Source organism: Heterodontus francisci, chromosome 35 (genome assembly GCF_036365525.1).
Source record: "Heterodontus francisci isolate sHetFra1 chromosome 35, sHetFra1.hap1, whole genome shotgun sequence".
Taxonomy (NCBI): Eukaryota; Metazoa; Chordata; class Chondrichthyes; order Heterodontiformes; family Heterodontidae; genus Heterodontus; species Heterodontus francisci.
In genome coordinates, this window is record NC_090405.1 from 47,869,983 (window position 1) to 47,897,610 (window position 27,628).

General features: G+C 42.2%; 1 protein-coding gene across 1 annotated transcript; it reads left to right on the top strand.

Annotated features, from left to right (window-relative positions):
• The first annotated feature begins 2,412 nt into the window (after positions 1-2,412).
• On the top strand, positions 2,413-27,598 carry LOC137350496 (cholesterol side-chain cleavage enzyme, mitochondrial-like). Its single transcript, XM_068015152.1, has 9 exons — positions 2,413-2,696; positions 6,054-6,209; positions 7,719-7,915; positions 13,633-13,836; positions 18,781-18,941; positions 21,855-22,021; positions 25,331-25,409; positions 26,859-27,050; positions 27,485-27,598. Exons 1-9 carry the CDS (start codon positions 2,413-2,415, stop codon positions 27,596-27,598), a joined length of 1,554 nt encoding a protein of 517 aa, XP_067871253.1.
• The last annotated feature ends 30 nt before the right edge of the window (positions 27,599-27,628 follow it).

A 27,628-nucleotide genomic window follows, 5' to 3' on the forward strand; every position in this document is an offset into this window, starting at 1 on the left:
TTCACAAAGGAGGTAGTTCAAACACTGAGAAGCAATTCAGAGAGGTCAGGGAGGTAAAGGTGGCCAAAGGTGTGGTCAAATTAGGTTATCAGGAGACTTTTGAAAGTAGGGAGAGATTGCATGGTTGCGGTGTTTAGGAATGGAATTCCAGTCCAAGGCACTAATGCTTGATGACTGTTGTTGGAACAGAGGGGCAGAATGAGAAAGCAGAAGTAACCTGGTTGTGGTTAAAATTATAGTTGCTGAGTTAATAGGTGAATGTTTTACTTTTATAGATTTAAAAATTGCATTAAGTATGCTATGGGTATATGGGGCTCAAGACTGATAGGTGTACGGTAGTTAACAGTCAATAACAAGCACTCCGAAAATGTGTCTTTGATTTTGTGGATTATGCCTCTTATTGACTCGTTCAGTAGTTTAAAGATATATTCTTGACCAAGGATAATTCTATTTATCGATATTTTGAAACGGACACTAAACAAACGGCAAAAATTTTAAGGGTAAACGTTTTCACACTAATTTTTCATTGATCCTTTTGTTACTTTTGTGAATTCTAAAAGTGGTGACCAGTTTTTGTCTCATTTCATTGATTGTTTGTACATGTGGGATGTGTGTGGGGTGGGGGAGGGTGAGTTGGGGGGTTGAGCGGAAATGGGAGGAGGTGGCGACTCAGGGTTGGAGAAACTGCAGTGAGATTAATGTTGACAAGAAGTTTGTAATCCTGCTGAGAAATATTTGGACAACCGTATTGTCAAGGAAGATGGCCTTCAAACACTGAAGTGAAATGTTTACAGAGAGCAACAAACAAACTTAATAAAATCTCTTTCTTGGTAACTTCTGTCATCAACAATGTTGTTACAGAAAGGTCAATGCTGAATCAGTTTGATTTGGATGCCAGATTGTTAACTGGACTGACCTTCATACCTTGTAATTGTTGCATTTTAGTGTCATATAGTTTTTCACTCAGGGCAACTGAGACACTCAACTATTGTACTTTCACATTTATTTGTTCTCCTTCCTACTCCAACAGATGTTTAAGAAAATAGTTTCTCCCAACTTCGCTTTTTTTTTAAATCACTTCTTTTGGAACGCTTTTCAATCATGCTTTTTTGGCACAATTGAGCTTATCTGTTCGTTTTACCTATCCCTGATTAAGTCCTCTAACCTAGGTCTGCAAGGGAGATGCTGTTACTGAAGGCTTGTGTCTGATAACCGCCCAACTCTGTCTCCAAGATAGGTGCCTTAAGGTCAGGGAACCGCTCTAACTTTTTTTTTTCTTTTTTTTTGAAAAAAAAAGTTAGAGCGGTTCCCTGACCTTAAGGCACCTATCAGGGAACCGCTCTAACTATACCCTGAATAACGCCTCGAGAGTCGGTGATGTCGATCAAAAAAACGTTTATTACGAGCACCCACTCACACAAGTGCTCAAGAGAGCTCGGGTGACCAGACCACAACGCTCTTAAAGCCAGAAACGGCTAGGTGTACAAATTTTGCAGTTACAGACACTTTTAACTGCATTCTGTACCACCTCCATCACAGACGGCGCAAGCTGTCCTGCTTTCTACAGTGCAAAAGCCACTTGCACCTGTTTACAAACCTGGTGTGGTTCGATTTCTTGGTCATGATGTCTCATAAAACAGCTTAGCAGTTTTAGCATTTTGTGACAAGCCATTCCTCCCAGCGTCATTTGCTCACGACTATGTCAATTTATGTTTGCTTTAGCCTTAGAATTGTACCCTAACAGTAGGGCTGGGGGGTCGGAGTTCAGGACGTGTGAGGCATTGCAACAGCAAGGCGCAGAAGGGAATAAGCTGGCTTGCGTTTAGAAACTGCAAAATGGGATGGCACTGTGATAGTATGGGGGCCGGCAATAAAGGATGAACCTGGGATTTGAAGGCATTGGATTGGGACCTGTAATTTGGCAGATAAGGATAATCAAGTTGTGAATAAAACTCTTTGGTTTTATAGTATGGAAATTCATCAAAATGTTTTAACTACGAAAGTTGTATGATTACCTTTATCAGCCTTGGGCAAATGCCGTTATTTAATAAATCACTGTCTTTTCTAGCTGCATAGAATTACATAACTTTGTTCATATATTGGAAGTATCTGCAAGATGATGTTCCTGAACATAACCTTCTCGTGTGTGCAAACAGATGCAGGAACTAACATTAAGAAAGGCATGAACTAAAAGCGACGGACTTGTAGCCTTTCCCCCAGTGGCACTGCGTCATGATCTTTTCCACAAACACATGAAAGATTCAGATATTGTTTTTGGGTGACGCCGTTGTTCAGCAAGGTTGAAATAGTCCTTGAACGCGGGATATAAAAACGACAGCGATAGGAAGATTAAGATTTGAGGAGTGGGACGGAGCACTCGACCCCATTACAGCTGTGAAAGTAAATGTTATAATGATCAGGCGAAGTTTCCGACTCTCCGTTTCTGGCTGCATTTATGGTCAAAAGATTTCTTCTTCCTCCCTGGAGAATGGCAAACCATTCCTCATTCGCAGGAATCATTCAGGAACGAGTGAACCCTGTACGTCTTCTGCCCAAACTGTGAAATCCTACGACGCGTTACCCGGCAACTGGAGAAACAACTGGGTTAGTGTCTACACGTTCTGGAAAAATGATGGGATCAGAAATATGCACAATCACATGTTAAATAACTTCAATAAGTATGGCCCGATTTACAGGTATGTAAACAGCAATAATAAATCTGTATCTGAATTGGACATGTTTAATGTTTATAATTTCTGAAATGTAATTCTTCGGTGTAAAGCACTAGCCTGTTGCAATATTAAATCCATACAGGATCGAAACACACTCACTTATAATTCATTACTAGTTAGTACCAACATTTTTTTAAACTGATGAATCTTAACCAGTTGTATTTTAAACAACTTCTGCCATCCACAGAGCGTTGCAACCAACTAAATTTGTACAGCATGAACAACATGTGCAACATCTCTGCAAAATGTGCCTTTTTTTTTGCACTGACCAGAAGCATTAATTGTTGGAGGAGTGGAAAGATTGGAATGAGTTATATAATAAAATTTATATTTCTACACAAGTTGGGCAGAAAAACACAACCAAGTCAGGCTTTCAAATCCATAGTGAGAATAGCATCTCCCCACAGTGCCCTGAGCTAAATTCTGTTTCCTTTCATTGTGCCAATATTCGTGATTTGGTACCAATTTTCACATTGACGCATTTTCACCTACAGTGTGACACAATGATACTTAATTCATTCTTTTTGGCACTGTTGATTGATAGAGGAATGCTGGCAAGGAGATCTCCTTACCATTCTTTAAATAATGCTATTGTATTTGATTTTATTCAAGAAATGTACTTGTTCGCAGGACGCCTGCAGATTGTGTGATACCACAGCAATTGGTGTGGTGGTGGCAGATGCAGGTCGTCTCTTGGCTCAATACAAAGAGGCCCACCTCTATTCCAAAAGATTGACACCACAATTTTCTCGGCCCACTGGGCAAACACTTAGATGGAATACTGTCAGGTAATAGAGTGCACACAACATTCACTTTCACAAAGGGGAAGTATCATAGTAAGACATGCTTAGTATGCATGATCTTCACAGTAATAAGATGATTGAAATGAGATTCTTTTATTTCAACTGATAGTTAACATGACTTGGGGCAGAATGAGCTAGCAACAAGAAAATGGCTTGGTATCCATGTTAGTCTAGGTAGGCAGAGGGCAATGTCAGGCATTCCACTCTGTAAGACCAATGTGACCAGAAGTGCATTGTGCTGAACAGCTACTTAAGTGTAGGTCTCATTCATTAGAGAATGCCTTTAGGCTTAGGTTCAGTATCCTGCTCTGTCAGTGGTTGTGTTTGGGGCTCCTCTTCTACTGGTTCCATGGTAATGTTAAATTCCAGAAAACTTGTTGTGGAAGGATGATGCTGGAGCCTATCTTTACTCAGTTTCACATTTATTGTACAGAGTAAAAGGATTACAAACATGTAGCTCCTCACTCAAAAACCTTCCGCCAGTGTCAATAAGTGTCAGCTTATAAGTGCTCAAGTAAGACCCCAATAAACACCTCCACCTGAATATAATTAAACAATTGATACACAATTAACAGATTAATAGGTAATACCTCTCAATGACATAGTTGTGCAATATGCTACATGCCACAGTAATCTTTGAGACATTGATAGAGCTATACTGCAACACTACCTTTGATCTGTCAAAGCATTTAATATTTTTAAGATTCCAGTGATTTATCCCACCATGATCTTGATGCCAATGTCTGTTTCATTATGTTGCTCTTTTGCATTTGTTATTTGCTTTCTCAAGGAGACTGATCCAGAGATGAAAAGAATACATATGGTCTCTGAGTGGCCATCCATCCAACAAGCCTGCCCTTAAATTGTCAAAAGCTGAAGGCATCATAACTTCTACCACGATAACAAGCATTTATGTGCGTAACAGTGTGCCTATGGTTACAGATCAGTTGCAGATTAATGGAATGGAACCTCTTTTTTCTCATGAAAGTTATGGGATTGGGGGTGTGCCCCCATGCATTCCTTCAAGAATACCCTTCATTTTGGTGAAATCTGTCACATGGTGAAATGTTCTGTTGTGCTAGCTGCTGTCTTTCATGGGGAAATGATGAAGGAAGGAAGGAAGTTGTTGTCTGCTTTGTGTATCAGCACACGTCTGCTTGTGAAATTAGTTGTCTGGAAGGAACCAATTGCACATAAGTTTAAAACACTGGTCACCTTCACTACCACTAGCAATACTGTGCCTCTCCTGGGATTTGTCTGTTGACGGTCTGGCTAAATGAGATAACATGTTTGTGATTTCTTCACTGCTCAACCTTAGGCAGGCAAAGTAGAGCTCCTCAGACACAGTTAGGGGCACAGTTGGATAATGTGGGCGGAAGTCAAAGCTGTCTTGGGTGTAAATGCACCTCAATTTCAAGCCTCTCAATTTCCTCTTCTTCCTTCTCCATTGTCCACAAATAGAGAGCATACTCAGTGGGATGCCCATCTTAAAAATTATGGCAGTGGCAACTGAAACAAGCCATGAATGGAAAATAGCCATAAATTAATACCAAAATTGCAGAAAGGGAACCACTAATAGTAAAACTAAGAGGAAATTCTGTGGGAAAAATTGCAAAGAAAAGATAAGACTGAGTACTGTAGCAAAGAAAGTAGTAAAACTAATAATAAACTTATCTTGCTACTACAATATGCAAAGTGAGTGAAGGTGCTTTCATTGCAGCTCTCACTTTAGATGGGCACAGAACATCAGCATGTCCCCAGTGACAAATGCAAGAATTATATACAGGTACATTTCCAACAAGCAAATATAATTGGATGACTTGTTTTAGCATACATTTCTAAAATAACAACAGAAAATTATGGATACACACAGCAGGTTCATCAGTACCTGAGAAAAGAAAAGGCAGGTTAGGGTTTTACGTAGAGAAACTTGGCCTGCTATAGGATTCATATCCAAACTGCTAATGTGCCTTTTCTGTCTTCAGATGCTGACCAGCCTACTATATATTTCCTGAATTTTCTGTTTTTCTTTCATTCCCAACATTTTCAGTTTTTCCTTTTTCTCTCTAGTATATATTTTCTGTTGTAGACAATTGGAACTTTAATTATTTGAAGAATGCATGAAATAAATGTCAACAGTTAGCATTTGTTCAAATTCCTCATTGATTAAGTTTTAGCATGTGACATTTAAAATGATTTACTTATGTTCTCATAATAATTATGATCTTATTGAACTGTAAATTCAGACAAGCCCTATAGCGAGTTTATAAAATATATAACCTTTGAAACATTGAAGGCTATAATTCTGGAACTGAAGAGGTGAGTATAGAAAAGGAGTTACAATCTCCTCAGTTGGACTGACGATACAAACTGTGCTTCATAGCAAAAATTAATTCTGTCATCCATCTGAACTGAGTTTAAATAGTAAGTACTCGTCCTGAACCTCTGTTGCAGTCAACCCGGTTTGTTGAATCAGCTACTGAAGTCATGTGGCTCATTGCTTTCTGTTCATTTGCAGGGAAAAGATCGGTTACCACAACAGTGTAAACATTATTAATCCTGAGGATGCTGCAACTCTGTTTAAAGCTGAGGGCATGTTTCCAGAGAGGATGAAGGTGAAACCATGGATGGCTTACAGGGACTATAGAAAAGAAAAATACGGAGTCCTGTTGAAGTAAGTTTGAATTTATGACAAACTAATAACTTTAGTTTTTGAATGCAGAGATCTTGTAATTTTAAATATATGATGCAGCAATTTGCATTTATATGGCATCTTTAGAAGCAATAATGTATAAGTATTTTAAGGTGGCTTTTAAAGGAGAGGAAAGAAGTAGCAACAAGGAGGCTCGGGTGAAATGAAGAGAGAGGAAAAGTAAAGATGGCTGGAATTGAAGAGCAGGTGTTCAGGTACAGGAACATAAGGCTGAATAAGGTTGCAGAGGTAGAAAGGTCGAGGCCAGGAAGTAATCTGTAGAAGAGGACAAGGATTTTGAACTTGATGCATAGGAGAATATGATGTGGGCAATGGATATTTTGGATGAGTTGCAATTTGTAGAGAGTAGAACTCAGGAAACTGGCAAGGGAAGCATTAGAATAGAAGAAAGACTTGAATTTATATAGTGTCTTTCATGACCTCAGGTATCTCAAAGCACTTTACATCCAGTGGACTACTTTTGAACTGTAGTCACTGCCATAATGTAGAAAATGAGGCAGCCAATTTGTGCACAGCAAAATCCCACAAACAGCAATGAGATAATGACCAGATAATCTGTTTTAGGTGGTGGTTGAGGGATAGCAATTGGCCAGGACACTGGGGAGAACTCCCTGATCTTCTTTGAGTAGTGCTATGGGATGTTTTACATCCACCTGAAAGCGGAGACGGGGCCTCAGTTTAACATCTCACCGAGCATTATAAATGGAGCTGGAGAGATATAGCTGAATGTCTTTGGCGTACATGTGAAAGCTGATGCCATGCATACCGATGATATCAAAAAGACAGCATGTAAGTGAAAAAAAGTGTGAAACAAATTGGAAATAACCTTATAAGCATGGGAGGAGAAAGTGGGAGAGAGTTGTGTTTTTCAAACTTGATCTCTGGAAGTAGGCAGTGCTACCAAGATTGCAATTATTGCCTATCCCTAATTGTCCTGAGAAAGTGGTGGTGGGCCATCTTGAATTGTTATAATGTAGTATAATGACATTGTTACATCAAGTAAGATTGAAACCATGAGAAAGCAGTACCACAGAGGCTTACTCTGAAGGAGAGGCATTGGAGAAGGATAAAGTGTTCAGCTATGTTCAAAGCATCCGAGAGATCAAGGAAGTTGAAGAGAGAGCAACCTTCGATCACAGATGCACAGGATATTATTTGTTATCATTAGTGATTTCGATCAGGGCACAAGCCAGATTGCAGGGTCTCAATTAGGCAGTTTTTTGGTAAGGTGGGATTGTAGTTGCAAGACAACAATGCATTCCGGGACTTTATAGAAAAGAGGAAATGGAGTTGGAGTGGTGGTTGGAGAGAGTGAGGTATTGAGCAGTTTTTTTGTGGGAGGGTGTGATATTCGTGGTTTCAAAGAAATAGGGACAGTGCTTGGAGACAATGATTATTAGTATAGACACTTAACGCAAGTTCTGATAGCTTGTTAATAACCTATCTTGTATTGTGGCTGTTTTACAGAAGTGGGGAGGAATGGAGAAGAGATCGACTAGTTTTAAATAAAGCACTGATTTCACCCCAAATTATCCAAAGGTTTGTGCCTCTTCTTAACGAAGTGGTGCTGGATTTTGTGTCCATGGTTTACAAACAGATTGAGAAGAGTGGGAGAGATAATTGGACAGCCGATCTCTCAAACGATCTCTTCAAATTTGCACTTGAATGTAAGGATCCAATATTGCTCATTTACTTCAGTTATTCCATTAACTTACTTTATTTGCATATTGTAGCCTTCAGAAAAATTTAAAAATATTTTTTAGTTATGCAGGTACAAAATGCTGTTCTGCAGCTTTCATTGGGAACAACATTTTAAGAGATAAATGGATGGCTTAACTGCAGATATTCTTTGCTATTGAGATGAAACCCTTGGTGCTACATAGTTCAGTGGCGCAGTATGTTAGTATGTGGTGGAGTGATAGTGTGCAGATCCCTTGCTCAAGTCCCCAATCTCAACAACAACAACAACTTGCATTTATATAGTGGCTTTAATGTAATTAAATATCCTAAAGCACCTTACATTATAGAACAAAATTTAACACGAAGCCACATAAGGAGATATTAGGCCAGATGAATAAAAGGTTGGTCAAAGAGCATCTTAGAGGAGGAGGGAGAGGCGGAGAGGTTTAGGGAGGGAATTCCAGAGTTTAGGGCCTAGGCAGCTGAAAGCACATCTGACACTTAAAATAAGGGATTCACAAGAGATCAGAATTGAAAGAGCTCAGAGATAGGGAGGGTTGTAGGAATGGGGGAAATTACAGAGATAGGGAGGGGTGAGACCTTGGAAGGATTTCAAGATAAGAATTTTTAAATTGAGGCGTTTCTGGAGTGGGAGCCATTGTTGGTCACTGAGCATAGGGGTGATGGGTGAACAGGGTTTGGTGCGAGTAGGAGGATTCAGACAGCAGAGTTTTGGATAAGCTTCGATATAACACTGAGCCAAACTGGTTCCATTTTTTTTATATCACTGATTTTCATTTCTTGTTGAATGCTGTTCTACAGATAGGCCTAAGAATGTTGTGCCAATTATTGGGAGGATGGTGTATCTTTTTATATCACATTACAGTGCCTCTAAGATTACTCCAGGCTTGCAGTCAGCACTAGATCCTTAAGAGTAGCACAGTTCAGTTATTTCCATAAATTACTAATATATTGGTGTTAATCCCAACTTTTGTTATTAACTCAAAGAATGCAGGTGAAACTGGACATGGGAGGGGACCAAATCAGGTGGTATTGCATTGCTCGCCTGTTGCGCAACACACCCAATATTCAGCTCTATTGACTTCAATAGAACAAAGTATCAGTGTGGTATAACAGTCAACAAATATGATTCTGTCTGCTTTGTATCACCACCATGCCCAGTTTCACCCCCATAGGGTCCGGCTTCAGTAAAGTTCAACTTACTGACATTGCGGACGAGATAGCATGGGGCAATATATAGTCAGGAAACCAACTTTCAAATCTATATTTGGGGGCACTATGGTGTCGATTTTAACTCACTTACATCTTAAATGGGGTTGGTAGGTTCCAGTTAATGTTAATTCTGTGGGCCACTGCCATTTTTACAGGAGCCCATCACAGAGCGGCCGAAATGCCTGCTTCTTTTAGGGTTGTAAGCCCCTTTAACATGCAAATTAAGCTCCTGTGACAGGCATAGGACCACATTTGCCACTTTAGGACAGGATTGGGCGAGAGCATGCACTATAGACTCTAGGGTGAACAAGCCCCAGAAAGGTGCATTTTAACTTATTTTTGTGGGAATGGGAGGAGCAGTAGGGTTCCTCCCAACCACCACTAAACATAGCCAGGACACTGCCACCCCAGGCTGCCCCATCCAGCCGCCACAATCAAGACCACACTGCCACACTCCTACCCTCACAAAGGACCTTGTTGCTGGCCAGTCAACATCCAGGCTGCTTATTGTTGCACTAGCCTGAAGCTGGAAAGCTGCATCAACATTTAGCACCCACAGAAAACCAGTTTATTTAAATGAGACCTGAATTCAGGGGGGCCTCTTCCCTGCCAGAACGGGTGGGCTGCCAGCGAGCTCCACTGATTGTTCAAAAAAAATTCTGCTAACTTTAATGATCCTAATGTAGACTGGGATAGTAATAGTGTAAAGGGCAGAGAGGGGGAAGAGGTTATGAAGTGGATTCAGGAGAGTTTTCTAGATCAGTATGTTTCTGGCCCAACAAGGAAGGCGGCATTGCTGGTTCTAGTTCTGGGGAATGAGGTGGGTCAAGTGGATCAAGTGTCAGTCAGGGAACATTTAGGGGACAGTAATCATAGTATCATAAAGTTTAGGTTGGTTATGGAAAAGGACAAGGAGCAATCCAGAGTAAAAATAATAATTGAGAGTGAGAGGTGAGAGTGACTGCCCTTGACATCAAGGCAGCATTTGACTAAGTAAGACATCAAGGAGCCCTAGCAAAACTGAAGTCAATGGGAATCAGGGAAAACTCGCCACTGGTTGGAGTCATACCTAGCACAAAGGAAGATGGTTGTGGTTGTTGGGGGCCAATCATCTCAGCTCCAGGACATCACTGCCGGAGTTCCTCAGGGTAGTGTCCTAGGCCCAAGCATCTTCAGCTGCTTCATCAATGACCTTCCTTCAATCATAAGGTCAGAAGAGGGGATGTTCGCTGATGATTGCACAATGTTCAGCACCATTCGCGACTCCTTAGATACTGAAGCAGTCTGTGTAGAGGTGCAGCAAGACTGGACAATATCCAGGCTTGGGCTGATAAGTGGCAAATAACATTCGTGTCACACAAGTTCCAGGCAACGACTATCTCAAAAAAGAAGGAATCTAACCATCTCCCCTTGACACTATCAATATCCTGGGGGTTACCGTTGACCAGAAACTGAACTGGAGTAGCTGTATAAATACCGTGGCTACAAGAGCAGGTCAGAGGCTAGGAATCCTGCGGTGAGTAACACACCTCCTGATTCCCCAAAACCTGTCCACCATCTACAAGACACAAGTCAGGAGTGTGATGGAATACTCTCCACTTGTCTGGGTGGGTTCAGCTCCAACAACACTCATGAAGCTCGACACCATCCAGGACAAAGCAGCCCGCTTGATTGGCACCCCATCCACAAACATTCACTCCCTTCACCACAAAAGCATAGTGGCAGCGGTGTGTACCATCTACAAGATGCACTGCAGCAACGCACCAATACTCCTTAGACAAAGGCAGCAGATGCATGGGAACACCACCACCTGCAAGTTCCCCTCCAAGCCACACACTATCCTGACTTGGAACTATATCGCCATTCCTTCACTGTCGTTGGTCAAAATCCTGGAACTCCCTTCCTAACAGCACAGTGGGTGTACCTACCCCACATGGACTGCAGTGGTTCAAGACGGAGGCTCACCACCACCTTCTCAAGGGCAATTAGGGATGGGCAATAAATGCTGTCCTGGCCAGTGTCGCCCACATCTCATGAATGAATCAATGGGGTGAGAAGGGATTTGGCCCAGGTAAATTGGAATATAAGATCGGTAAGCAAAACTGTATTGGAACCACGGGCTGCCTTTAAAGAGGAGATAGTTTGGTACAGTCGAAGTACATTCCCACTAGAGGGAAAGGTAGGACAAACAAAGCCAGAGCTCCCTAGATGATGAACAAAATAGAGAGTAAGATGCCTGGTGGATAATGCTTAATATAGAAAGTTCAGAGGCGAAGTGAATAAAGAAAAAGAAGCAAAGATGGAATATGAGAGGAGTCTGGCAGCTAACCTTAAAAGGAATCCAAAAGTTTTTGTCGGCATATAAATGGAAAAGGGTTGTAAAACAAGGAATGGGGCCTTTTAGGGACCAAGAGAAGGGGACTTACGCATGGAGGCAGAGGTCATGGCTGAGGTACTAAATGACTACTTTGCATTTTTCTCTCGCAAGGAAGAGAAGATACCGCCCAAGTCATTGTGAAAGAGGAGGTAGTTGAGACACCAGATGGGCTAAAAATTGATAAAAAGGAGGTATTAGATAGGCTGGCTGTACTTAAAGTTGATAAGTTTCCCAGACCCAATGAGATGCATCTGAGAATACTGAGGGAAATAAGAGTGGAAATTGCAGAAGACTGGCCACAATCTTCCAATCCTCCTTAGATATCGGGGTGGTGCTAGAGGACTGAGAGAATTGCATATGTTACACCCTTGTTTGAAAAAGCGTGTAAGGATAAGCCCAACAACTACAGACCAGCCAGTTTAACCTCGGTGGTGGGAAAGCTTTTAGAAATGATAATTCAGACAAAATTAACAGTCACTTGGGCAAATGTGGATTAATTAAGGAAAACCAGCATGGATTTGTTAAGAGCAAATTGTGTTTAACTAACTTGATTGAGTTTTTTGATGAGCTAACAGAGAGAGTTGATGAGGGTAATGCGGTTGATGTAGTGTACAAGGACTTCCAAAAGGCATTTGATAAAGTGCCACATAACTGGCTTGTCAGAAAATGTAAAGCCCACAGAACAAAGGGGACAGTGGCAGCATGGATACACAGTTGGCAGAGTCACAGCAAATAGAGAGCAGTGGAGAACAATTGTTTTTCAGTCTGGAAGAAGGTATATAGTGGGGTTCCTGAGGGGTCAGTATTAGGACCTCTGCTTTCCTTGATCTATATTAATGACCTAGACTTGGGTGTGCAGGGCACAATTTCAAAATCTACAGGTGACCCAAAACTTGGAAGTATTGTGAACTGTGAGAAGGATAGTGATAAACTTCAAGAGGACATAGACAGGCTGGTGGAATCGCTGGACACATGGCAGATGAAATTTAATGCAGAGAAGTGTGAAGTTCATTTTGGTAGGAAAAGTAAGGAGGGGCAATATAAAATAAAGGGTACAATTCTAATGGGGGTGCAAGAGCAGAGGGACCTGGGGGTATGTGTGGCACTTTATCAAATGCCTTTTGAAAGTCCTTGTACACTACATCAACCGCACAAATTATTGAAGGTGGCCAGGCAGGTGAGAAAGCGGTTAATAAAGTTAATACGGGATCCTGGGCTTCATAAATAGGGGCATAGAGTACAAAAACAAGGAAGTTATGATGAATCTTTATAAAACACTGGCTCAGCCTCAACTAGAGTACTGTGTTTAATTCTGGGCCCACAATTGAGGAAGGATGTGAAGGCATTAGAAAGGGTGCAGAAATGATTTACAAGGGGTGAGGATCTTCAGTTATGTGGATAGTTTGGAGTAGCTGGGCTGTTCTCCTTAGAGAAGAGATGATTAAGAGGAGATTTGATAGAGATGTTCAAAATCATGAAGGATATGGACAGAGTAGATAGAGAGAAACTGTTCCTATTGGCGGTAGGGTCGAGAACCAGAGGACGCCGATTTAAGGTGATTGACAAAAGAAGCGACGATGACATGAGGAAAATAATTTTTACACAGCGAGTGGTTAGGATCTGGAATGCACTGCCTGAGAGTTGGGTGGAGGCAGATTCAAACGAGGCTGTCAAATGAGAATTAGATAATTATGTGAAGAGAGAAAATTTGCAGGGCAACGGGGAAACGGGGAAAAGGCAGGGAGTGGTACCAGGTGAGTTGCTCTTGCGGAGAGCTGGCATGGAGACGAAGGGCTGAATGGCCTCCTGCGCTGTAACCATTCTATGATTCTATGGAATTTTCTGTTCTTGTTTGCAGCTTGTTTATTTCAAAGCGTGATTTGAAATTGCTGCATGGGTGCGTAGTTTAGAGGAAACTTTAAGTTTAGAGGAAACTTAAAATTGAGCCTATCACATTTTCCCTTACAGCTAACTCCAGTAAGGCCTGATTATCAGTGATCTTTTTTCCCTTAATATCTTCAATGTCAATGGTTTCTAGACAGATTCATACAGAAATAATGAAAATTCTCTGATGTCTACATTTTTTTTTTATAGCTGTTTGCCATCTATTATATGGAGAACGTCTTGGCTTACTGCAGGGTCACCATAACCCTGCATTGCAGAAGTTTATCGATTCAGTTTCATTGATGTTCAAATCTACATCACCAATGCTTTATATTCCACCTGGGCTACTGAAATCAATCAATTCGAAGGTTTGGCAAGATCATGTTGGTGCTTGGGATACCATTTTTGCACATGGTGAGAAAGTCAAGATAAATCTCTCTCAGTATGAAATTAGTGATAGTGCCATGCATACTCAGTAGTTGAATTTCTATTTCCCCATTATATTTTGGTTATTTAATCTCAACTGGCTATTTCTATTTTTAATTTTGTTTTAGCCCTTCCACTACAATCCCACTGGCGACTACCTTTTCAGCAAGGAGGGCAGGATATTCTAGGCCACAGATCTGTCTTTTATACTTTTTTTTTATATGTTTGGCAATTCTAAGAGTTGGGTCTTGTGCTGCTTTTCGTGGTATTTCAGGATTTTAACCATTGAATAATTTATCTTTCCACTGAGCCCAAAGGAACTTGGCCGTTGAAGGAAAAGCAGCTTCAAATGACAGTCAATAACAGCATGTATTTGAACTCTGCACCCCATGATAGTTCCAGAGGTAGCTAATTGGTTTATGTAGGCCACTATTAAAAGGAATGAGTCACCTTCTTGGTGAAGAAATGAACAACTTTGGTACTGCTTATATAATCTTAAATTGTAAGGAATGCATGACTGCCAACGGTGGGGCGATGAAAATCAAAGATGTTCAAGAGGTTGGAGGCATGCAGAGTTCTTGTGGGGTTGTAGGGGTGGAGGAAGTTACAGAGATAGAAAGGGGTGAGGCTATGGAGGCATTTGAAAGCAAGGGTTATGGGTGAACAGAACTTGGTGCAAGTTTGGATATGGCAGAAGGGCATTGTTTGAATTTAAAGTGCAGACATTGGGGGAATGGTGCCAAGCGAAGACAGGGGTTGAAAAGAGAGCAGGACTTGGTGCAGAATCTTAAAATTAGGGCCAGGCCATTCAAGAGTGAAACCAGGAAGCACTTCTTCACACAATGTGTAGTGGAAAGCTGGAACTCTCTCCCAGAAAAGGCTGTGGATGCTGTGTCAATTAGAGCTTTCAAGACTGAGATCAATAGATTTTTGTTAGATAAGGGTAAATGGAGTTGAACTACAGATGACCCATGATCCGATTGAATGTTGGAACAGGCTTTAGGAGCTGAATGGTCAATGCCTGTTTGAGTCATAGGCTTCAGTGATGTCAGGAGCTATAATGCACCACATTAAACTCACAGGGGATGCCATTTTGACTTTATTCAGGGGTGAAAAATATAAATGGAGGGATTCAAACAGGGAGTTGCAGGAAAGCTGGACATGGGAGGTGACAATATGTAGAAGGACTTGAGACAATAGGGAGGTGGAAGATTTTGTTTAAGTCAGTTGGGGGATGTGGGCGTTGCTGTCTAGGCCAGCATTTATTGCCCATCCCTAATTGCCCTTGAGAAGGTGGTGATGATCTGTCTTTTTGAACCACTGCAGTCCATGGGGTGTAGGCACACCAACAGCGCTATTAGGAAGGGAGTTCCAGGATTTTGACCCAGCAACAGTGAAGGAAGAGCGATACTGTTCCAAGTCAGGATGGTGTGTGGCTTGGAAGGGAACTTACAGGTGGTGGTGTTCCCATGCATCTGCTGCCCTTCTTCTAGGTGGTAGAGGTTGTGGGTTTGGAAGGTTCTGTCGAAGGAGCTTTGGTGAGTCGCTGCAGTGCATCTTGTAGATCGTACACACTGCTGCCATTTTGCGTTGGTGGTGGAGGAAGTGAATGCTGAAGCTGGTGGATAGGGTGCCAATCAAGCATGCTGCTTTGTCCTGGATGGTGTTGAGCTGCTTGAGTGTTGTTGGAGCTGCATCCATACAGGCAAGTGGAGAGTATTCCATCACACTCCTGACTTATGCCTTGTAGATGGTGGGCGGGCATTTGGGAGGCACAAGGTGAGTTACTCGCCACAGAATTCCCAGCCTCTGAGATGCTCTTGTAGCCACAGTGTTTATGTGGCTCGTCCAGTTCAGTTTCTGGTCAATGGTGACGCCCTGGATGTTGCTAGTGGTGGATTCAACATTGGTAATGCCATTGAAGGTCAAGGGGAGATGGTTAGATTCTCTCTTGTTTAAGATGGTCATTGTGTGGCGCAAATATTACTTGCCATTTATCAACCCCAGCCTGGATGTTGTCCAGGTCTTGCTACATATGGACATTAGCTGCTTCAGTATCTGAGGAGTCGTGAATGGTGCTGAACATTGTGCGATCATCAGCGAACATCCCTACTTCTGACCTTATGATGGAGGGAAGGTCATTGATGAAGCAGTTGAAGATGGTTGGGGCTAGAACACTACCCTGAGGAACTCCTGCAGTAATGTCTTGCAACTGAGATGATTGGCCTCCAACAACCACAACCACCTTCCTTTGTGCTAGTTATGACTCCACCCAACGGAGAGTTTTTCTCCTGATTCCCATTGACTCCAGTTTCGCTAGGGCTACTTGGTGCCATAGTCGGTTAAATGCTGCCTTGATTTCACCTCTGGAGTTCAACCTTTATGTCCATGTTTGGACCAAGGCTGTAATGAGGTCAGGAGCTGAGTGGCCCTGGCAGAACCCAAACTGAGCATCAGTGAGCAGAAAGATGGGTTAATAATTTGAAGGGATAGAAGAGGCAAAGATTTTTTTTCATGGAATTGTGATGATCGTGGTTTTAAAAGAAAGTGGGACAAGTACCTGAAGAGATGGACCCATTGATAATGTTAACTAGCATTAGGGCCACAAAGAAATGTTGGATAGTCTGTAATTTGATGGGAATGGGGTCAGTGATGCAGGAAACTGTCTCATGGACAAGGTAAGGTTGAAGATGGCAAGAGTCATGATGACAGAGAAACTAGAGAGAAATGCAGGTTCAGGGTAAAACAAGGGTGACCAGGAGAAGGGGGAAAATTACAGAGCAGCTGCATGAATAGTCTCAATTACAATGACAAACAAGTCCATAAGCTCCTCACATGTGGAGGTAAGGTTGGAGGAGGTGGGGGAGAGAGATTTATGAAGATGGTTGGTAGTGGAGAAAAGATGCTGGTGATTAACTTTAGTCTCTAGCATGATCTTGAAGTAGTGGGTGGATTTAATAGAGGAGAGAAAAGCCCGATAGCACTCATTGTGGTTTTGGATCTGGTGTTGGAGATCTAGACCAATGTGCACCAAATATACTCAAATCTGCAATCCTTGTGCTTGTGGGAATGAAGATGGGGGCCTCAGCAGCAGGACGCCACATGTCACACACCGTACCTAAGCAAAAGTTTTCTTCAAGATATCTAACTGTGCTGCCTTGTACTGTGAGTGGCCCAGGGAGACTCACTCTCTCTCTTTGATTCTCACTCTCTCACCTGTCCAATGGTCATTACAAAGAAAAAAGAACAGTACAGCACAGGAACAGGCCATTTGGCCCTCCAAGCCTGCACCGATCTTGATGCCTGCCTAAACTAACACCTTCTGCACTTCCGGGGCCCATATCCCTCTATTCCCTTCCTATTCATGTATTTGTCAAGATGTCTCTTAAATGTCACTATCATATCTGCTTCCACCACCTCCCCTGGCAGCAAGTTCCAGGCACTCACCACCCTCTGTGTAAAAAACTTGCCTCGCGCATCTCCTCTAAACTTTGCCCCTCGCACCTTAAACCTATGTCCCCTAGTAACTGACTCTTCCACCCTGGGAAAAAGCTTCTGACTATCCACTCTGTCCATGCCGCTCATAACTTTGTAAACCTCTATCATGTCGCCCCTCCACCTCCGTCGTTCCAGTGAAAACAATCCGAGTTTTTCCAACCTCTCCTCATAACTAATGCCCTCCAGACCAGGCAACATCCTGGTAAACCTCCTCTGTACCCTCTCCAAAGCCTCCACGTCCTTCTGGTAGTGTGGCAACCAGAATTGCACGCAATATTCTAAGTGTGGCCTAACTAAGGTTCTGTACAGCTGCAACATGACTTGCCAATTTTTACACTCTATGCCCCGACCGATGAAGGCAAGCATGCCGTATGCCTCCTTGACTACCTTATCCACCTGCGTTGCCACTTTCAGTGACCTGTGTACCTGTATGCCCAGATCTCTCTGCCTGTCAATACTCCTAAGGGTTCTGCCATTTACTGTATACCTCCCACCTGCATTAGACCTTCCAAAATGCATTACCTCACATTTGTCCGGATTAAACTCCATCTGCCATTTCTCCGCCCAAGTCTCCAACCGATCTATATCCTGCTGTATCCTCTGACAATCCTCATCATTATCCGCAACTCCACCAACCTTTGTGTCATCCGCAAACTTACGAATCAGACCAGCTCCATTTTCCTCCAAATCATTTATGTATACTACAAACAGCAAAGGTCCCAGCACTGATCCCTGCGGAACACCACTAGTCACATCCCTCCATTCAGAAAAACACCCATCCATTGATCCCCTCTGTCTTCTATGACCGAGCCAGTCCTGTATCTATCTTGCCAGCTCACCTCTGATCCCGTGTGACTTCACCTTTTGTACCAGTCTGCCATGCGGGACCTTGTCAAAGGCTTTACTAAAGTCCATATAGATAACATCCACTGCCCTTCCTTCATCAATCATCTTCGTCACTTCCTCAAAAAACTCAATCAAATGAGTAAGACACGACCTCCCCTTCACAAAACCATGCTGTCTCTCGCTAATAAGTTTGTTTGTTTCCAAATGGGAGTAAATCCTGTCCCGAATAATCCTCTCTAATAGTTTCCCCTACTTCCACAGTGTCATGGCAAAGATCAACATCCTACCAAGTGGGCATCTATGGCACAAATCTGGATTCAGTATCCATGGGACAGTGTGACTTTGAATAAATGCTAAAACAATTTATTTTAGGATACAAGTGGGTATTTTTTTTCAATCAAGTTCAATATCGCTAATCAAACACAGAAGAAATTATACTGATGCTGCACAAAGAATATGAGGTATAATTGTGCAATGAAAAGAGTATTAAATGTGATTAGTGATGGTTGGTTTGCTGGTTTATTTTAAAATCTTGTCTAGCAATGAAATAGTTGTGCTTTGATAAATACTTTCTATCTTCATTTACAGCAAATATCTGTATACAAAAAACATACAGGCATTTCCAGCTAGGATTGAAAAATGACAAGGAGTATTCCGGAGTTCTTGCAGATCTGCTGTTGCAAGACGTGCTACCACTAGATGACATCAAAGCTAGCATTACAGAGCTTATGGCAGGCGGAGTTGACACAGTAAGAGAAAAAAGTTTTATCACCTGACAGTGAATCGTAATGCTGATAGGGTGAGATGAAGAGAGCTGGGAGGAGGCTCGTGTAGAGCATAAATGCTGGCATAGACCGGTTGGGCTGAATGGCCTGTTCCTGTGCTGTAAACTCTTATGAGCTGAATTTTCTGGTGGGCGGCAGAATCCCAATGTTGGGAACATATACGGGTCCCGACCACAATGCTGTTTGAGTCCCGAGCTTCTGCGCGATCTTCCCGGGAGCGGCCAATTAACAGGCCACCTCCGGGAGCCATGATCGATTAAGGACAATGAGCAGGCGGAAGGGCCAGTCGAGTGCCTGAGGCTGGGGGTGACCAGCAGCTCCACCGGGAGAGGTGGGTGCTGCCCATGTAGGTGGGGGAACCACAAGGATGCCTCAAGGTGAAGGCACTCTCTGAAGACTTCTAAAACAGCTGCCGGGCCATCATTATGGAAGGGGAACAAATGTAATTTGCTAGACCTGTAAGCTAACAACAGGGCAACAGAGCATCTGGGATCTTGATGATGGCCTGTGGCTGTGGCCTGCCAATCACCGCAGCTCTGGGAGGGGGTGAGGGATTTAAAATAGGCATAGATAGCCCCCTGGCCTTCTGCTGGGAGACCACCTCCAGGCAAAGGCCACGCTTCAGCCTCAGCGGGGTGGGGATGGGTGCGGGGACTCATCAGCCACCAGAATGAACCCGGCAGCATCACCAATTTGCCCCAAGTGAGCACTTAATTGATCTTAATTAGTTACTCGTCGCTGCCGGGTGGGTAACTGGTGCCAATGAGACCCCACCTCCTGCATGATCACTTGGAGGTGGGAATGTGTCGGGAAGCCACCCCGACATGAGATTCTCTACTTTTGCTCCTAGTCCCACCTCCAAACCCATCTCCGCAGGACCAGGAAAATTCAGCCCTATGTAGCAGAAAAAGAAAAGAGGAAAAGACACTCACAATCATTAAACAACCGCTGATTATATAAAAGCAAAATTTGCAGATGCTGAAAATCTGAAATAGAAACATATCAAATAGGAGCAGGAGTAGGCCATTCGACCCTCGTGCTCCACCACTCATTATGATCATGGCTGATCATCCAACTCAGTAACCTGTTCCCGCTTTCGCCCCATATCCTTTGATCCCTCTAAACCCAAGAGCAAATAGTCGGCAGGTCAGCTGAAAGGTCATTGACCTGAAATGTGAATTTTGTTTCTTACTCTATAGATGCTGCCAGTCCTGCTGAGTATTTCCAGCATTTTCAGTTTTATATTGAATATATAACTTGCATTTATTATTCCAGTGTAATGTTTAGGTTTCTTAGTAACAAGGAACAATTTTGATTTGCTTACAGTCATATGAATTAGTAACTTTATCAAGTAAGTCTTCAAATAAAACTATGTTTTGAATTTTTTGACTAAACAAGTGTAAATAATTGGCAAGACTTGATTATGATTTTTCACATTGTTAAATGAAACATCATCTGGGTTAGCAAAGTGATATAGTTCCTTTAAATTTACAACTGGGAATGTGTGCAAATTTCCATCCTTTTTCCCTCATCTCAAAGTCTATCGAGGTGCCATGGCATAGGGAATGATTTTAGAAAATAGTCAAAATATGATAAGAAAGAAACAAAAACACAGAAGCTATGAAAGATTTCGAGTGAAAATTCAAGAATGAATTATGAGAAAGAAAAAGACAGAAGTCTGGTCAATGTATAAAGGAGCATGGAAGACAGCACGTACATTTCCCTCCACATACCTATTTTACGTGACACAGTACACCATTCACAAAGAAAGCAACTGATGTATTAACAGTTGGATGGCAGAATCTTTTAGTTTTGCTCCAAATACATTTAACAGTTGCACGTTAGATAACCTTCTCCCTGATGTTTTTTTGGGTTCATTGGAAATGGTTCCACTTGTAGGTTTTGCTTAAAACTGCAGAAAAGAGTGTTTACAGCACTAATTACAATACTTTACTGCGTGGCTGGGGTTTTTGGGGGGAATTTTATCCTGGCAGTGGGGGTCTCAACGTCTAGAAGAAGTGACGCTGAGATCCCCACATCAGCTCTTCTCCAGAAGGCCTGCCCAATCTAGTGCCAATCAGGCACTTAAGTGGCCTTCCACAGAATCAAGGACCCCGTTGCCAGAAGTCCAGCCCTTGGAGAGCTGCCAGCCACTAGAGGCGGTGGCTGCTGCTGGAGGAGCATCTACCGGAGGTCAAGGAACCGTCGCTGGAACCCGGCCTCAGGTTGGTCAGGGCAGGAAGTGTCACGTGTGGTGGGGTTGTGGCGGGGCTGGGGGGTGTGGAGCGGTGGTCAGCAGCAAGGCCATGAGCGTGGCACTCAGCGCGCTCCCCCCCTTCCTGATGCTGGGTCCCTTGTTCAGACTTTAAACGAGCCCACCACCTCCCCCCCCCCACTGCCCCCCACCCACCCCCGAAGCTGGGAAGCAGCCTGCACAATTCTTCATGCCATGTTTCCCATGCAGCGACACAGCCTGCGGTGGGAAGAGGCCCTTAATTGGGGGTTAATTGTGCAGTTAAGGGCCTCATTTGGTGGCGGTGCAGGAAGGCCATTTACAGGCTTCCCGCCCGGACTAAATTCTAACGGAGGCAGGATGGAGGCGAGAACCCCCGCCACTGCCACCATCCCACCTGATTTTATGCTCTCCCTGCCTCCAAACCCACCACAGGGCAGGGCATAAAATTCTACCCAAAGAGTGGGAAAGAAAGAATGCATTAAGAGAGAGAGGAGGCAAATACAAAGGAAATGTAAGAAAAAATGAGATTTAAAAAATCTCTAACAAAAATTAAGTAGTGATCATGTTCCTATCTTCATGCTTTCTATGAATATAAACTTCATATGCCATAATTTTGTCATTTTATTTTTATCATTAAATAGACTTCTATGACCCTACTATGGACTATGTATGAGCTTGCCAAATACCCCAATGTGCAAGCGAAATTACGCAATGAAATTATAGAAGCCAATCAGAAAACAGAGGGTGATCTATTTCAGATGTTAAGATCAGTCCCACTACTCAGAGCTGCACTGAAGGAAACATTAAGGTAAGAAACATCTTGCAGGTATGAAAAGCTCAGACATAATCTTCTCAAATTCTTAAGGCATTAAAAATAACTGAGGAGATAATAAGTGTACCAACAAGGCTGACTCTCCAGTGCAGTACTGAGGGAGTGCTGCACTGTTGGAGGTGAAACTTTAAATTGAGGCCCCATCTGCTCTCTCAGGTGGACACAAAAGATCCCATGGCACTATTTCGAAGAAGAGCAGGCAAATTATCCCCGGTGTCCTGGCCAATATTTATCCCTCAGTCATGGCAAAAAAACAGATTATCTTGTCATTATTACATTCCTGCTTGTGGGAGCTTGCTATGCAAAAATTGGCTGCTGCGTTTCCTATATTGCAATAATGACTATACTTCAAAAATACTTCATTGGCTGTAAAGAGCTTTAGGACATCCTATGACCGTGAAAGGTTATCCTCTTCAATGGGATGACAGGTGTGGTTCACACTCGCCTCACCACCCCCAACCTGTCTGAAACTCACACCGAGTTCCTCAGGGTAGTGTCCTCGGCCTAACCATCTTCAGCTGCTTCATCAATGACCTTCCTTCAATCATAAGGTCAGAAGTGGGGATGTTCGCTGATGATTGCACAATGTTCAGCACCATTCGTGACTCCTCAGATACTGAAGCAGTCCGTGTAGAAATGCAGCAAGACCTGGACAATATCCAGGCTTGGGCTGATAAGTGGCAAGAAACATTCGCGCCACACAAGTGCCAGGCAATGACCATCTCCAACAAGAGAGAATCTAACCATCTCCCCTTGACATTCAATGGCATTACCATCACTGAATCCCCCACTATCAACATCCTAGGGGTTACCATTGACAAGAAACTGAACTGGAGTAGCCATATAAATACCGTGGCTACAAGAGCAGGTCAGAGATTAGGAACCTTGAGACGAGTAACTAACTTCCTGACTCCCCAAAGCCTGTCCACCGTCTACAAGGCACAAGTCAGGAGTGTGATGGAATACTCTCCACTTGCCTGGATGAGTGCAGCTCCAACAACACTCAAGATGCTCGACACCATGCAGGACAAAGCAGCCCACTTGATTGGCACCCCATCTACAAACATTCACTCCCTCCACCACCGACGCACAGTGGCAGCAGTGTGTACCATCTACAAGATGCACTGCAGCAACGCACCAAGGCTCCTTAGACAGCACCTTCCAAACCCGCGACCTCTACCAACTAGAAGGACAAGGGCAGCAAATGCATGGGAACACCAGCACCTGCAAGTTCCCCTCCAAGTCACACAACATCCTGACTTGGAATTATGTCGCCGTTCCTTCACTGTCGCTGGGTCAAAATCCTGGAACACCCCTTCCTACCAGCACTGTGGGTGTACCTACCCCACATGGACTGCAGCGGTTCAAGAAGGCAGCTCACCACCACCTTCTCAAGGGCAATTAGTGATGGGGCAATAAATGCTGGCCTGGCCAGCGATGCCCAAAATCCCATGAATGAATTAATAAAAAAAGTTAAAGCTGACCCTACATGGGCAAATTAAATGCTGCAATACACCTATAATTTATTTTGCTACATATTACTAATTAATGAATACATTGCATGGATGCAACATCACACACATCTGTGTAACACGATTCCGTCACACTTAATCATAATAAAATATATTCTAACTTAGACACATTTATTTTATTCCACCTTGTTGGTCCATTTGTCCATGTGACTGACTCCCAGCCCTTGGCCTGTAGCCAACCACAGACAAATAAGCCACAACAAAACTAAAAACAATTCAAGCTGGTATAAATATAAGAAAGTTAAAAGGAAATTAAACTCTTGCAACCTCAGCTGTCATAAAGCTGCAAGTTGAATCCAAAAACACTGTGATTCAGCTTTCCTTCTCCAAGAACTTACCAGTTTCGGAATGTCTCTCATCCTCTTAATTGTCCTGTCAGTCAAGTTGGGGTTCTGATTGACATGATGACTTGTAACTGACTGCAGCATTCATTTCAAGAATGTGTAGAAATTACCCCTTAAAGTGACAAACCACTACATTCTACTTTGTGTTGTTTAATGTTCCTGTGACCAGTGGCACAGAAGATTTACTTCATATATACATACATAAACAGACACATGCAGACTAACCTCAGAATTTCCAGAAGTCCTCAGAATTGTGAATTATTTCTTGATAAAAATAATTTTAGAATCATTAATCTTGCTGTCAGTGTTGGCATGGCTTCATCCATTTCAGCATTAGCAACGCTTTTGGGACTCTTTTATGGGCTGCAATCACTTCAAGATATTTAAAATGTGTTAAATAGCATAGACAAGAACATTACTTCAAAGTAAGCCAGGGGAATTTGAATGAGTGAAAACATAATTTAATCCAACTTTAGAAGAACTTGTTTACTCAAAGAATGATAAAATGGTGGAATAATCTTTTGGGTGTACTACAGGGCCATTAGGATGATTCAAAATGCAGCTGGATGCAATAGTGGGAGAATTGAGGCACTCGACTTGTAAGTTTTTGGGGGTTTGATGATCCATGCACAGATAGATTCATGTGGCAAATATGAGTTCCAGTTTTATTTACAAGAAAAACTGCTTCATTTAGGAAAGTTAAACTAATGAATCATAAAGAATATAAATTCACATGTTGAGATCCATTGCATCTGCCTCCTTTAGTTTGCTATCATCTCAATTCAGTTGCTCTGCAATTGGATCGGCTAGGGTTGTTTTCCTTAGAACAGAGGAGGCTGAGGGTTGATTTAATTGAGGTGTACAAAGTTATGAGGGGCCTAGATGGAGTAAACAGGAAGGTCCTGTTTCCCTAGCGGAGAGGTCAATTACCAGGGGGCACAGATTTAAGGTGATTGGTAGAAGGATTAGAGGGGACATGAGGAAGAACCTTTTCATCCAGAGGGTAGTGGGTGTCTGGAATTCACTGCCCGGATCGGTGGTGGAGGCAGAAACCCTCAACTCTTTTAATAGGTACCTAGACATGCACCTGAACTGCTGTAACCTGCAAGGCTACGGACCAGGTGCTGGAAGGTAGAATTAGATTGGGACCCTAGTTTTTTTCGGCTGGTGCAGACACGATGAGCTGAATGGCCTCCTTCTGTGCTGTAACCTTTCTGTGATTCTAAGATTCTGATTTACCATTGGAATCAGACTCTAGGAAGCTAAAGAAGGAAGTGATTGAGACAATTATACCTGTGCCTCCTCTTTAAATGCTTTCATCTGTAACATTTTAGTCACTTTGGTTATTGTCTGTTTTCCCCTTCTTTAGTACTTTGTCTCTTGCTAATTTAATTTACTTATATTCACAGGCTTCATCCAGTAGCTATCACATTACAGCGATACACAAATGAAGACATTGTGTTACAAAATTATCACATACCAGTTGGGGTAAGATATAGGCAATCAAATACTTTATCTACCACAATGGTTGCCAGAAATAAAAAGATAGTGTTGTAATCCACTCACCATACATCACCCTCCAAAACACTTTTCCAATTTTATTACCCTTTCTCCCTTTCTGCATAGCAATAATGATTGCACTTCAAAGTTATTTGGCTGGCTTTTTTTATATATGTGAATATAGATAATAAGTATTGACAGGTTATGTCATCATCTGATAACCAACGACATTCATTTTCCATTAAGGGCAATGGATAGCCAGAATCAAAATCCTGGTTTATTTTTTGCCTCCCTCATTCAGAGAGATTGAGATCAGCAGTCATGCCCACTGCTTCAGTGGATCAGATCAGCTTACTTTCCACAGGAGTCTGGATCAGACTTGGCATTTTCCGAGTCAGTATGGCTCAGTAGCATAAATGCAGCGTAGTTAATCAATTGAGCCTTGGATCACTCTCAACCGTTCATAATTTACAGTGTATACATAATGTTTGAACATCACTAGTGTAATCCATACTTTTTATTACCATTGCTATTATGGTGTCAGATACATTGGGAAGATAGATGTAGGATTGCAATGATGGTAGAACTGATAGGAAAAATTGAAGTGACTACATTATGTAATATCTGTAACTACATAACATTCCTGCACATTATACATGGCCATTCGCTGTAAATTATATTAATTATTATGGTAATGAGCCAATTCTGAAAGATTGGTGATATTCTTAGTTAAGCATGGTAGCTTCCCTGATGTTTGGAATTGCAGTGAGTTCAGTGTAGCTTCTAATCTCTACATATTGAAGCCAATGCTAACTCCAGAAATGTCAAATTTTAAGGACTAACAATAAATCTGTTGTTTCATAGTGTTATAAAATTAAAAATTCAACACGATTGGTTGTAATGTTTATATCACAAGATCTTTTCTCCCTTATCGGAAACTGTTGTGGTCAAGAGTTTAATCCTGAAGAATCTGTCAGCAATTTGAGTGCTTTTTTTACCATATAGAACAATGTTATCCAATAGAAATTGTTGACTAGCCACAATGAATACACTTGCACTAATTTTAGTAAATCCCTTACATAACGCATACTATACAGGTAAATGTACTTCACATGTGCATATTTACTGAACAAAATCTATCAATTTTCAGCACCGAAGGTGGTAAAGTACTCACAACAGCCAACAACACACACACGCTCTGGTTTTCATCTTGCTTATAACTACACAAGAAGGTTAGAGCACACGTGCATTTCACCGTGTGAATATCAGTATTTGGGATCATAGACTCAACAACAGAATCTAATACTCAATGTTTTTAATAAGAAATATCATTAGCCAGAACTGGAAACCAATTACCCCATGTGGCTGGTGAACTAACATATTGGACAATACTGAAATAGAATCAGTAACATGGTGCCCTGTTTCTTCCTCCTATAGACCTTAGTGCAGGTGGGATTGCATGCAATGGGAAGAAGCTCGGAGATATATTATAAGCCGGAAAGATACAATCCAGAAAGGTGGCTGAACAAGGAAAGTAACTACTTCAAAAATCTTGGCTTTGGATTTGGACCACGGCAGTGCATTGGGCGTAGAATTGCAGACACAGAAATGCTACTGTTTCTAATTCACGTAAGTTGCACGTTGGTTTTATGCCAGACATTGCTAAACATCACAATAGCAACTTTGCATTTGCGGATTGCTCAATTTTTTAGCAGGTTAATGCCAACATTTTAAAACAATTTAATGCTGTCTGAATTTTCAGCAATGCTTGTGCCAGGGTTTTATAAATCCAACAAAATAAACAGTACAGGGATTAATAAACATCCCTGTAGCAGCAGTTCTCTCAAATTAAATACCTTTGTCATTTGATGGCTGTGAGATGGAAGGGAGATTAAAGAAAAAGTGGCCCTGTGTAATGACCTGAGCAACAGTGTGAAGTGGGAGATAAAATGGCCTTTTCACTTGCAGTTTATTTAACATTCATCTTTTCATGTGACAAGTCTTTGTGGAGTTGAAATACTACAAACCCTGACTTAACGTCTGTCGCCCTGTTTGCTTTTTAGATGCTCCAGAACTTTAAAATTGAAACAAGTCGGCTGGTTGAAGTGAGAACAACCTTTGACCTTATCCTTATCCCCGAGAACCCCATCAGTTTAATTTTAAAGGCTATTAAGTGAAGAAGAAAGGATACATTTGTGGAGGAAGGC